Source organism: Phyllobates terribilis, unplaced genomic scaffold (genome assembly GCF_046119375.1).
Source record: "Phyllobates terribilis strain yellow unplaced genomic scaffold, ASM4611937v1 Scaffold_5__5_contigs__length_657084704, whole genome shotgun sequence".
NCBI lineage: Eukaryota > Metazoa > Chordata > Amphibia > Anura > Dendrobatidae > Phyllobates > Phyllobates terribilis.
Window position 1 is genome coordinate 120,246,544 of NW_027362765.1, and position 13,370 is coordinate 120,259,913.

The 13,370-nt window shown below is 47.3% G+C and overlaps 1 protein-coding gene across 1 annotated transcript in view; it reads right to left on the reverse strand.

The window, feature by feature from the left end:
• HELZ2 (helicase with zinc finger 2) overlaps window positions 1-11,978 on the reverse strand; it is a 30,951-nt gene extending 18,973 nt beyond the window's left edge. Inside the window, exons 1-8 of the mRNA XM_073682864.1 lie at window positions 11,864-11,978; window positions 9,620-9,879; window positions 6,974-7,931; window positions 5,949-6,132; window positions 5,630-5,737; window positions 4,977-5,506; window positions 3,589-4,218; window positions 527-1,304 (exon numbers count right to left, since the gene is read on the reverse strand). Coding sequence (XP_073538965.1) covers window positions 527-1,304; window positions 3,589-4,218; window positions 4,977-5,506; window positions 5,630-5,737; window positions 5,949-6,132; window positions 6,974-7,923 — 3,180 coding nt within the window. The 5' untranslated portion in view covers window positions 7,924-7,931; window positions 9,620-9,879; window positions 11,864-11,978. The remainder of the gene's footprint in view (window positions 1-526; window positions 1,305-3,588; window positions 4,219-4,976; window positions 5,507-5,629; window positions 5,738-5,948; window positions 6,133-6,973; window positions 7,932-9,619; window positions 9,880-11,863) is intronic.
• Between the last annotated feature and the right edge of the window lie 1,392 nt (window positions 11,979-13,370).

Here is a 13,370-nt window from a genome sequence, read left to right on the forward strand (position 1 = left end):
ATAACTACTATAATACTGCCCCCCAGGTACAGGAATATAACTACTATAATACTGCCCTCTATGTACAAGAATATAACTACTATAATACTGCCCCTATATACAAGAATATAACTACTACAATACTGCCCCTATATACAAGAATATAACTACTACAATACTGCTCATATATACAAGAATATAACTACTACAATACTGCCCCTATATACAAGAATATAACTACTACAATACTGCCCCTATATACAAGAATATAACTACTATAATACTGCCCACTATATACAGGAATATAACTACTATAATACTGACCCCTATGTACAAGAATATAACTACTTTAATACTGCTCCTATGTACAAGAATATAACTACTTTAATACTGCTCCTATGTACAAGAATATTACTATAATACTGCCCACTATATACAGGAATATAACTACTATAATAGTGCTACTATGTACAAGAATATAACTATAAACCCCCTTCAATGAGATGAAATCTAGAAAACACAAAAATGACTTTTTTTTCCACAGTACCTGACTTCCATGGGACACCACGCAAATTTTCCTTCTGTCCACTCTTCCCCACTGCTCGGGCCACCGTTTAAGAATTTCTTGCACAATCTCAATCACTTGAAACGCTTCTGACGGATTCACCCATGAATTTCCCTCAAGTGAACATGTGCCATGACAATGGTAAAGCCCCAGAGCGTGGCTGCCATTTGGAGGTTCCATTGGTTTGTCTGCACAAGCCTCAATAGCATTCTTGCTGCCAAAGTAGAAGCATCGTGACACAAAGGAAATGATGTCGGGGACGGAGCGGTAGTTTTGGTGGAAGATTATACGTCCACTTTTGGCCACTTGAGAGTCTTTACCTTGGTAATGGGAGAACAGACGGGTGAGTATGGTGTGCTCCTCTCCATCTCTTTTATTAAAGAACCGTGGGGTTTCCTGCATGTGGTCTCCAGCCACGACCACACGTGTATGATGGTTTGCCAAAGCCAAAGGGATCAAAGCCTCACTCTCCATCATTTGTGCCGCCTCATCTATTAGGATATGGCTGAAGTAACCCCGCGGCACATCAAGATCCCGAGAGGTGACCGCGGTTGTCACAATAATGCGATAATTGTCAAGAGTGTCCCGGGGGGGTATGACAAAGGTAGAATTATCGGAGCTGAGAGGGCAGTATTGAAGTGTGATAGGCTCGGTTCTGTTTACGGGACTATCAATAAATTTCACTCTCAGAGGTGTAGCTTCAGGATGGCCTTTCTCAACATATGGATGGAAATGTTCCTGGATATACAGGTCAGCGGCACTATGAAGACAAAAGCAAAAGAAAAGAGGTAATATGAATGTGCACGTCGACTGGCCATCAATGTCCTCATACCAGACTCTAAAGCCACCTTTCCAATAACAAGGGTAATTCGTTATACTGCCCTCCATTAGTCTAACCCAAAAAATTGGACACACTTTTAAAGCACTAGGACCCAGAAGGACAAGCCAAGTAAAATATATGTAGCGCCCCGAGGGTTCGGTCGCTACAGAGGTATTGCATCTCACCCAGTGGTGTGATATCTCACTTCCAGGTAAGGATGGAGTGTGGCTCAGGACCCTAACACCCACATGCATTTCCGGGGGAAAGGGCGACAATGCTCCCGGGTGTGAGCACAACAGTCCCTGTCCCTGGCTGGAGTGGGGGGAGGGAACACCTAGAAAGGGGGAACCCGGTAGTGTGTGGGTGGGGAGAGTAGATCCCGGGTGCACTGTATAGTGGAGTATATATGGTGGGCACCATCTTAGAGTCAGAGCAGAGAAAAGTGGAGAAGAAGAGAGAGAGCAGAGAGAGAAGGAGGCGGGGAGCAGAGGCTCAGCATGGGCTCTGCTCCGCAGGCAGGCCAAGTCTCAAGGCCTGGCCCTGGAGGAGAGGAACGGAGAGGAGAAGAATGGAGGAAGCTCTAAGAGAAGACTGAAGGGACCCCAGGGGTGCGGACCGGCTAGCCGCCACCGCACGCCCGCCGCTACCAGAGTAGGGGGGTCAGGCCAAGAAAGGGAACCGGATCCCTCATCTAGTGGAGGAGAGCAACTACCCTCAGCTAGTAACCGGAGGCCGTGGCATTGTACATGCACGGCCCCTCACTACACTCGTTAGGAAGGCACCACATAGGACCAGGGAAACGGAACATACGTTTGCCCGCCAAGGCCCGAGGCAGCTGGACAGAAACGTGGTCAATTGTGGGGTACGACAGGCCAGAGAAAGGACACACGAAGGGGGTCCTGAAAAGCGCTCCAAAGGTACCTGGGAGTTGGCCGAGCCACTTACCTGGTGAGCACAGCACGAAGTGGGCAGCTATCATCTGCAGAAGTGGCTTGGAGTGTAAAACTGTGAGTAAAGACCCTGAACTGCATCACTGGACTCTGAGTCATTGCTGCTGCTCCCGCGCACCATCACCCCCACCATCTGCACTCACTGCCCTGAGGCTATACTCCCCCCTGCTGCGCACACAACATCAGCCTCAGCGGTCTGCCCGCAGCGGCGGTTCTCAGTGACCGCAATCCACGGGTGGCGTAGTCGGACATTTAAGTATTACAAAAAAACCAAGTAAACAGATCTGCCACTGGTTTGACCACCCTGAGCCACGGGACCGGGTCGCCGCCACGGAGACTACAACCCCCAGTATTACACAGAGACTCGGTTCCGGGTATTCCCCTTTTCACACACGGCCCAGGGGGTGCGTCATATATACATTACTTTAGGGCAAGTAGAGGATCTAAAGTTGACCTGTACAGAGATGTGGTGAAAAAAATCTATTTAGGAGTGCCTTAGTTATATTTCATATTTACAGATCATTAATGTCTGCTCCTGTATTCCTCTGTTATTCCTCCTGCAAATTAATTTACCATTACCAAATCTTGTTTCCAACCATAGATGGTGTCGTGGTAGATTCTCCACTTACTTGTTGAGGAATTTCAGTTGTGGAATCCATGCTAATACATATTCAAATCTGCAGAATATCCTATGGGCCCAATTCAACAAGAAGTTCAAGCCGGTATTCTGACTTATAACTGCTTGAATTGTTGCAAAATTTCTGCACAATTTGTGCAAGCAATTTGGTGACTTTTAGCGTTTTTAAACCATTTTCAGCCCTTTTTTTTTATTCTTGTAACAACTTTGCCAGGATGGATACATGGCCAAATTCATCATATAGTGAAATAAATTACAACAGATGTGTATTCCAGACACACTTCTTAATGAATTTGGCACATCATACTTCAGCGGACCCTGAATGTGGACCTATATGTTGTACAATTGCCATAGATATTCACCACTAATTTACATGCAGATTTTGGTGCACATTTTTAGGATGGTTTGGAAGGCTAATTTTTACGCTTTGTTGCAAATACCCCTAGAATGTGTTGGGGCACAGCCCAATGACCAGGGAAATTGAAGCACCAAGTTCTCAATTTATCCATACATTCCCAGGAGGAATAACAGAGGAATGATACAACGTAGAGTTCTAAGAAAAGGTGCTCCAGAATGATTTCATACATTTCCCAAACAAACACATTTCCTATAAATCACTCAATGACATAGCTGGTACCTGTTATTATGGGTGCAGATCAGCACTCTGGTGTGCGGTTGTCTGATCACGTGTAGAGCAGCCTGGGCCAAAGTAGATGTTTTTCCTGTACCAAATGGTCCATATATAATGAGAGGGGCTACTGACTGATTCCCCGTCACGGATCCAGCAATGTAAGAGATTGCCAACTGCTGTTTCTTGTTGCCCCATGACATGTTCTCCTGGTAGACTGGTGATTGGCACTTGGACAGGTCTGGTAGTAATAAGTTCTCATCCAACAAGCGGTCAACTGCTTCATGGTAAATGCAGAAGTCGTGACGATCAATCTGGAACTGGATCTCCAACTGGGCAGATGCATTTTGCTCTAAAGACAGCTCTTTGCAACATCTCTCTGTTAATGTCAGTAAAACACTGCTCTCTATCTCGACATTGCGGTTCAAGAGGACTTCATAGACCTTGTCATTTTGCATAGGGCACGGGGCAATGAGGGCCGTGGACACAGATCTTTGCAGTAAATACCCTTCTTCAGTATCCTGGGTCATGCCAGTAGGTAGAGGAACCTCTACGAAGAGCTCACCGGGAGCAGCAATCTTCATTCCATTTTGATCAATCACCATTTTCTTAAAGGTTATTGAGACTTTTAAGTTTAACCTATGAAAAAGAACACATCACTACAGTTAGAGGTGCTACTCTTCATAATCCAACTGGAGTTCCATTTTTGAAATCACAGCACCAAATTCCCACCGTGGACATTCAGTTATATAGTAAATTGTTAGCTGCCTGCAGTTACCACTACAGGGAACTCAATGAAGACAAACTTATCACTAAAAGGAATCTGTCAACAGGTTTTTGCTATGCAATCCGATAGCAGAATGTTGTAGGGTCCGAGACCCTGATTCCAGCGATATTTCACTTATAGGATGTGTGTTGCTGTTTTAATAAAATCAGTGTTTTATCAGCAGGACATTATAACTGCAGGACTAAGTGTCTCGTGCCTCCTAGTGCAACCTCAACCCCACCACTGATATGCAGCTTTCTGCCTATCCACAATGTACGCAGAATCAATGGTGTGGGTGGAGTTATGCAGAGCTCAGCATTCTGAGCACTGCTAGATCTGCTGCAGAAATAAACTGTGATTATATCAAAATGACAGCATGTAAATAGCAAGTGGCATAATGCTGGAATCAGGGTCTCGGCTCCTACACCTGGCTGCTCTCAAATTACATAGCAAAAACTTGGTGACAGATTCCCTTTAAATTCATTCTGAGCTGTGTAAATCTATATGCACTATGCCCCCGCTGATGATGACTGCAGGAATAATGTGATTATCTACCACCATGGCACTATAAGAAAAGAAGAGAGGTGTTAATACATGGCTATTGGTGGAGCTTTGTTGTACTATATCTCACCTGGATATCACCTGTTCTCTTGCTGCTTCCTCCTGGAGAAGACCACCATGCATCATATGGCGGTAGTTTTCCACGGTTAGTGACAACCTATCAGTGGTTGATGGAACATAACAAGGATTCACAGAAGGAGGTTTGTACATTTCAAAAAGTTTCTTTTCCTCAAGTGTCCTCTCCTTGCATGGGATGCAGAGGAGCTTGTCTAGGTACCAACGTTCTGAGGATGATTGTGGTCTTTCATGTTGGTCGAAGGTTTCAACCTGGCTGCTCACAATTTCTTCTTGACCACCAACCTGCAAGTAGATCTTTTGAAGCAAAACTGGACGTATTCCAAAATCCAAAGTCAACCACTGCTCGAAAACTCCAAAGGCCAAGGATTGGAAATGTATGGTCAGTTTATATTGTGTCCGAGACCCTTTAACCAGGAAACAAGGTCCTCCAGCATAATGGCAGGGTTTTTGATGACCCTCAGCATCCAAAGAAAAGATGGCTCCAGGATCGGTCTTCAACAAGGCAACATGGAGGAGTGGCATCTACAGTAATAATGATATATATTTTAGGGCAGGCACAAATAGCATAGATCACAGCACTAGAGTAGCTCTCCACTGTGGACATCCCCTGCACAGTAATGGCAGCTTAGACATCACAAACGTTACCTTTGATTGTAGAGTGAAATCCCAAGTTCTTCGTATATCCTTATCTTTGGAATGGATTTTTAGAGGTTGGTTACATATTATTTTAACACCTTCGACTGTTTCCGAAAGCTGTAATGAAAGGATTCGAAACATATTCAGATCAAACTCTAGAAGCTCAGATCACTAGGAGAATGTGAAAATAACCCGTGAACACAATGAAATTGTGAGTTTAATTGTTCACTGCACGATAAAGCTGGTTGTACAACATGCAACAACGGTTCCAATTATTAACGCAAAACACTTGTAGGTGCAATATACGTCTACTGGGGGTATAACTCACCACTTCCATTTCACTGCTGTAGAGCTGATATTCCTGAACAAGGCGGTCTTGATAAGACTGAAGACCCTCTTCCGCTACCAACTGCTTAGTTCGTCTACTGACTTTGACCCTGAGAATCCACTCTTGCAACTCCTCCTGGCTGTGAGCTTTCTGACAAGCATGCCCATATATACACTGCAAGGGGCTTAACATAACAAAAAGTAAAAAACACATTCCAATTAAAAATTGCTGGATACATTTCCAGAAGAAGACTACAATTCATTCTTGGTGTGATAAAGTTTAAAGCACTGTAATGGGATCAGACCATATGCTTTAGGCTCATTTGCATTTAATGTTTTGTGAAATACAGTCTGCTAATTAGGCAATGAATTTTCAAATGCTGGCAGAATATAAAGACTACTCCCCCAATATTCTTCAGCTATCTTCCACGATGACTAAACTAAGTGGGGTTGTGTACACCCCCATTATGGTTCCGTAATTCTCAGTCAAAGACACAAAGAGAACATGTAAAAGTGCCCTAGGCAAATAATGTCCGATGAGTCATCAATAACACAGGGTAAAAGAAGAGAGCAAGAATAGGACATGTTGACTCCCTACTCAAATTAAATTTGTAATTATTAATAATTAAGCTGTACATGTTTCCTGTGTTTATCTGCACACTCTCTCAGGCACCACAGCCCCTTTATTCTGCAGATTGGCAGGAGTCCTGAATTTTAAAGACAGGACATCAAGCCCTGAAAACAACTTTAGAGGTGTTGTAGAGAATTAGAATAATATGTGGTATTGCAGCTCAGCTCTTTTACAGTGAATGGAACTGACCTGCTATACCACACAAATCCTGTAGATAAGTGTGGCACAGAAAGCAGTTTTATTTTTCTAAATCTGTAAAACCCTTTAAATGTTTACATGTCGGAGGCAGAAAATCTATATTAATTTGAATTTTTTTTTCTAAAAAAGCAACCTTCACCAATCAGTAGAAGGTATCTGTTCTTTGACGACTAATTTTTTTTTTAAGCGAGACTCACCTTTCACAGAGAAAAAATCGACTGATGCCATATGGTGGCGCACGGTGATTCCATCCTGACAGAGAATCAGCTGCCATCATGCGTCCATGTTCCAAAGAAGCACAGTGTACCTCAAAACTTTCTTGAGTGTTGGCACTAACCAGGCACAAACGACAGTAAAAACCCATATTCAGCTCCTGGTCCTCCTTAATCTTCCCACGGGTGAGTCCACAGTCATGTTCTGCTTTCCAAACTGCAAGCTCTACCTCGCTGTGGGCATTTGGGCACTGTCCTTTTTCAGGTGAGCACAGAAGTCCACGAGAACGTTGGTTGCACAAGCGGATGTGTTGTGAAGAAGAAGGCAATGGACGAATAATGTCACACTGCTTCTTTGTGTCGTCAATCACAATGTGAGCGAGAAGAGGCATTGGGCGAGGGTGACATTGGCATAAATCAGTAACGATGACCTTTGGGGGGCTCTGATAGAAGCACTGCTCACAAATGTCCCGAAATTGGCCCCCAAATTGACTCAAAATATCTTTCAAGTTCTCAGCTTTCTTAACAGCAATAGCAGGTGCTGGTTTTGGGAATAACATGGACCTGAGTTGATGACTTTCAAGTTTGTTTTCCCTCTCGTAAGACCAAACAAGAATTTCTTCTTTGGACCAAGCAAATGTGCAATTCTGCTGATGCCTGATGCAACCCTTTCCAGGTTGATAGTGCCAGCACAAATCATAGCGGGCGGGTAGTGGGTACGATGGGCGCAGTCTTACCTCATACCAATCTTTTTCATTACTATGCTCCTTACTTCTTGCAAGGAGCAGCTGAGCAAAACAGCTGTGCTGCAAGGGTTGGTAGATGTATGTGATTACTTGCTTTTTTCTGCTGCAGATGGCACAAGCCAAGTGTAATTCCACCTGTTCTAGAAGTTTTGTCAGATTGGGAGGATCTGGCCCCGGAGATTGCCCCATCGCTGTTCCTAGAACAATAATAAAGATTCTGTTAAACAGTTCTTAGCTCAGATACTGACATTTACTGACACATGGTGCAAGCAATCAAGATGTGCTGTATTGGTTATTACTGTGTACTCCCCCAAATGTCATTGTCTTGTACCACAAGTGTCAGTGTGTAACTATCCTGTACCCCACATATCAATGTGCCATTATACTGTACCCCAAGTGTCAGTGTCATTGTCTTATACCACAAGTGTAATTGTCATTATCCTGCACCTCAAGTGTCGTTGTGTCACTATCCTGTACCCCATATATCAAAATGTCATTATCCTGTACGCAAAGTGTCAATGTGCCACTATTCTGTACCCTGATTGTCAGTGTTGTTCTCCTGTACACCAAGTATCAGTGTGTCATCATTTTGCATCCCACATCAGTGTATATTTTATCCTATACCCCAAGTGTCGATGTCATTATACTGTACCCCAAGTATCAGTGCATCACTGTTCTGTACCCCAAGTGTTGGTGTCAATATCCTGCACCTCAAATATCAATGTGCCATGATCCTATACCCCAAGAGTCAGTGTCATTATCCTATACCAAGAGTCAGTGTCATAATCCTGTACACGCATGTAACAGAGTCAATGTCTTGTGGCCCACATAAATACCATTGTGTCATTATCAATGTGCCATTATCCTGTACCCCAAGTGTCATTATCCTGTATCCCAAGTATCAGTGTCCTGTACCCCAAGATTCATTGTCATTATACTGTACCCCAAGTATCATTGTTCTGTACCTCAAGTGTTGGTGTCATTATCCTGTACTCCAAGTGTTAGTCAATGTATTGTCCCCTAAATATCAATGTGCCATTATCCTGTACCCCAAGTGTCATTGTCCTGCACCCCAAGTATCAGTGCCATTGTCCAGTACCCCAAGAATCAGTGCCATTGTCCTGTATTCCAAGTATCAGTGCCATTGTCCTGCACCCTGTATCAACTCTTTATCCTGTACCTCAAGTATCAATGCCATTGTCGTGTACCCCAAGTATCAGTGCCATTGTCCTGTACACCCAAGTGTCAGTGCCATTGTCCTGCACCCTGTATCAGCTCTTTATCCTGTACCCCAAGTATCAGTGCCATTGTCCTGCACCCTGTATCAGCTCTTTATCCCGTACCCCAAGTATCAGTGCCATTGTCCTGCACCCTGTATCAGCTCTTTATCCCGCACCCCAAGTATCAGTGCCATTGTCCGGTACCCTGTATCAGCTCTTTATCCTGTACCCCAAGTATCAGTGACATTGTCCTGCACCCTGCATCAGCTCTTTATCCTGTACCCCAAGTATCAGTGCCATTGTCCTGCACCCTGCATCAGCTCTTTATCCTGTACCCCAAGTATCAGTGCCATTGTCCTGCACCCTGCATCAGCTCTTTATCCTGTACCCCAAGTATCAGTGCCATTGTCCTGCACCCTGTAGCAGCTCTTTATCCTGAATCCCGTGTGCCTGGTGTTACAGTGTCCCGGTCCTAGAGCCACGTGTCTGTGCGGTTACATTGTGGCTTTTGTTGTGTACACAGGACCATGTTGCTATTTATTATCAGTGTTGTGATTCCTGCCGGCAGGATGGCGTCTCTCTCTATATGTGCAGTCTCCGCTTCACCTTCTCCCAGTAGGTGCAGTCTATCTCTCTCACCCCCGTGTTTGCCCTCTCTCTCTCACCTGAGCAGTCTCTGGCGGTTGTACAGTCTCTCCTATCCCCGGTTGCACTGTCTCTCCTGCAGCCCTGGTGATGTCCGTCTGTCTCCTCTCTCCCGGTGATCTGGGTCCCTGCAGTCTCTCGTGATTCTCGGCTCTTTAGTTTCGTTTCCTCTCTCTGGCCTGTGACTTCTCGCTTTCGTCATCGCGGCCCCGCCCGGGAGTCGTTATCCTGAGGCGGCGACACCGTAGTGATGGCGAGGAGCGGGGGCGACCAGTGAGAGCTGGAGACCGGAGAGCAAGGAGACAGCGATAACGTATAGTGGGGGAGAGGGGACACGGGGTAATGGAGGAGAGGGGACACGGGATAATGGAGGAGTGGGGAGACGGGGTAATGGAGGAGAGGGGGCACGGGGTAATGGAGGAGAGGGGACACGGGGTAATGGAGGAGAGGGGGCACGGGGTAATGGAGGAGTGGGGACACGAGGTAATGGAGGAGAGGGGACATGGGGGTAATGGAGGAGAGGGGACACAGGGTAATGGAGGAGAGGGGACATGGGGTAATGGAGGAGAGGGAACACGGGGTAATGGAGGAGAGGGGGCATAGGGGTAATGGAGGAGAGGGGACACAGGGTAATGGAGGAGAGGGGACACGGGGTAATGGAGGAGAGGGGACATGGGGGTTATGGAGGAGAGGGGACACGGGGTAATGGAGGAGAGAGGACACAGGGTAATGGAGGAGGGGACATGGGGGTAATGGAGGAGAGGGGACACGGGGTAATGGAGGAGAGGGGACACGGGGTAATGGAGGAGCGGGGACACGGGGGAGAGGGGACACGGGGTAATGGAGAGTGGGCATATGGGGGAGAGAGGACACGGGGTAATGGAGGAGAGGGGACACAGAGGAGAGGGGACACGGGGTAATGGAGAGTGGGGACATGGGAGTAATGGAGGAGAGGGGATATGGGAGTAATGGGGCAAAGGGGACACTGGGTAATGGGGGAGTGGGGACACAGGGTAATGGGGGAGAGGGGACACTGGGGTAATGGGGAGAGAGGACACTGGGGTAATGGGGGAGAGGGGACACGGGTAATGGGGGAGAGGGGGACACAGGTGTAGTGGAGGAGAGGAGACAGGTATAATGCGGGAGAGGGGGACACAAGTGTAGTGGAGGAGAGGAGACACAGGTATAATGCGGGAGAGGGGACACAGGTGTGGTTGGGGAGAGGGGACACAGGTGTAGTGGGGGAGAGGAGACACAGGTGTAGTGGGGGAGAGGAGACAGGCGTAATGCGGGAGAGGGGACACAGGTGTGGTTGGGGAGAGGGGACACAGGTGTAATGGGGTAGAGAGCTCAGGGGTAATGGAGGGAGAGGGGAAACAGAGGTAATGGAGTGAGAGCGGGAACGGGTAATGGGGGAAAGCTCAGAGGTAATGGAGGGAGAGGGGGAACGGGGTAATGAGGGAGAGCTCAGGGGTAATGGAAGGAGAGAGGGAACAAGGTAATGGGGGGAGAGCTCAGGGGTAATGAAGAGAGAGGGGGAACAGGGGTAATGGGGGAGAGCGCTCAGGGGTAATGGGGGAGAGCGCTCAGGGGTAATGGAGGGAGAGAGCTCAGGAGTAATGGGGGAGAGAACTCAGGCATAATGGAGGGAGAGGGGGCACAGAGGTAATGGAGTGAGAGGGGGAACAGGGATAATGGGTGAAAGAGCTCAGGGGTAATGGGGGAGAGCTCAGGGGCAATGGAGGGAGAGGGGGAACGGGGTAAAGGGGGAGAGCTCAGGGGTAATGGAGGGAGAGGGGGAACAGGGTAATGGGGGGAGAGCATAGGGGTAATGAAGGGAGAGGGGGAACAGAGGTAATTGGGGGAGAGTGCTCAGGGGTAATGGGGGAGAGCACGCAGGGGTAATGGAGGGAGAGAGCTCAGGGGTAATGGAGGGAGAGAGCTCAGGGGTAATGGAGGGAGAGAGCTCAGGCGTAATGGAGGGAGAGGGGGAACAGGGTCAATGGGGGAGAGAGCTCAGGGGTAATGGATGGAGAAGGGGCACAAGGTCAATGGGGGAAAGAGTGGCACAGGAGTAATGGGGGAAGATGGGCACAGATGTAATGGTAGTAAGAAGCGGCACTGAATTAATGGGGTGTGAGATCTTGGTGTAGTGGGGGAAAAGGAGGCACAGGTGTAATAGGGTGTGAGAGTTCAGGGGTAGTGGAAGTAAAGAGGGCACAGATGTAACGTACTGTGATAGCTCAAGCGGGTGACAACAGTACCTGGTAGATGATCCTCAGTCTCCTATAGTCCATACACTGGCACCAAGATCTGGCTTTAGCAGGAGATCCTCACTCTTCCAAGACACAAGGCAGAACAACCACCTCAAACATGTGTCTGTTCCTTTCTACCTCCTTGGGATCAGCCCATTGGTTGGGCAGAGGTGCTCACACCCCACCCCATGAAACATCGGTTACATTTAATTCAAGGTATGGAAGAAAGTCAATGAAGTTCTGACACCAGTGAGTCTGCTGGCCTGTATATCAGGGATGCACCCTGCAGAGAGGAACAAAGGTACCATGCCCCCACAGACTGACTTATTGTCCGTATAAACAGACTAGGAATTTTCAGCAGCTGAGGTATGGCATCTGGGGGTCCTGACTGTCCTGTATACCTTCCCCAGCTTGTTTGTATTATAATGAGATTGTGTTGTTATAGCTTGTTATGTTTGTTTGTCCTGAATAAATGCTCCTCCAAACAAGACAAAAAAAAACAGACTTAGAATGATACACCTACAGTGTACACAGGTGTGTACTGGTATATCGACTTCTCACTGTGCACATGAATTTACACACAGTGCCCCACCCCACAGAGACCCACATTGGGTCCAGCCATGAATGCCCAATTGCATTCACAGGGAAAACAGCACCTGCCCCCCTCCCCTCCTCGTACATCACAATGATGCAGGGCAGCACAGTGTATACACTGACTATAGTAGCTCACACCACCATATTGTCTCCTGCCCCACTGAAAATCACAAGACAGCCCGTTATGGCGGTATGACACGTACATTACCCTGGACTTATGGAGCCAACGTTATAGGGCTGCGAGTGTACGACTGAGCCCTGACTAGTGGATGTAGCAGTCAGTATTCTGCTGGTCTAGTGATCCTATTCATGTATGATGTGGACAGAAAGCAGTAATAACTGAACCTACTCTAAAACTCACAGAGATGCAGGTCCAATGGAAGAAAGGAAGGAGGATTCCCTTGTTTCTGGCTCTGCAACCTGCCACCCTAGATCCAGGATCTCCAGTGCCTAGTGTCAAATAAGGCCCTGGGCAAAACCGTAATGAAGTGTGAAAGCTGAGGTGTAGCTGGGGGAAGAGGGAGCACAGATGTAATGAGGTGTGAGAGCTCATGGTAGTGGGGGGAAGAGGGGGCACAGATGTAATGAGATGTGAGAGCTTATGGTAGTGGGGGGAAGAGGGAGCACAGATGTAATGAGGTGTGAGAGCTCATGATAGTGAGGGGAAGAGGGGGCACAGATGTAATGAGGTGTGAGAGCTCATGGTAGTGGGGGGAAGAGGGGGCACAGATGTAATGAGGTGTGAGAGCTCATGGTAGTGGGGGGAAGAGGGGGCACAGATGTAATGAGGTGTGAGAGCTCATGGTAGTGGGGGGAAGAGGGGGCACAGATGTAATGAAGTGTGAGAGCTCATGGTAGTGGGGGGAAGAGGGGGCACAGATGTAATGAGATGTGAGAGCTTATGGTAGTGGGGGGAAGAGGG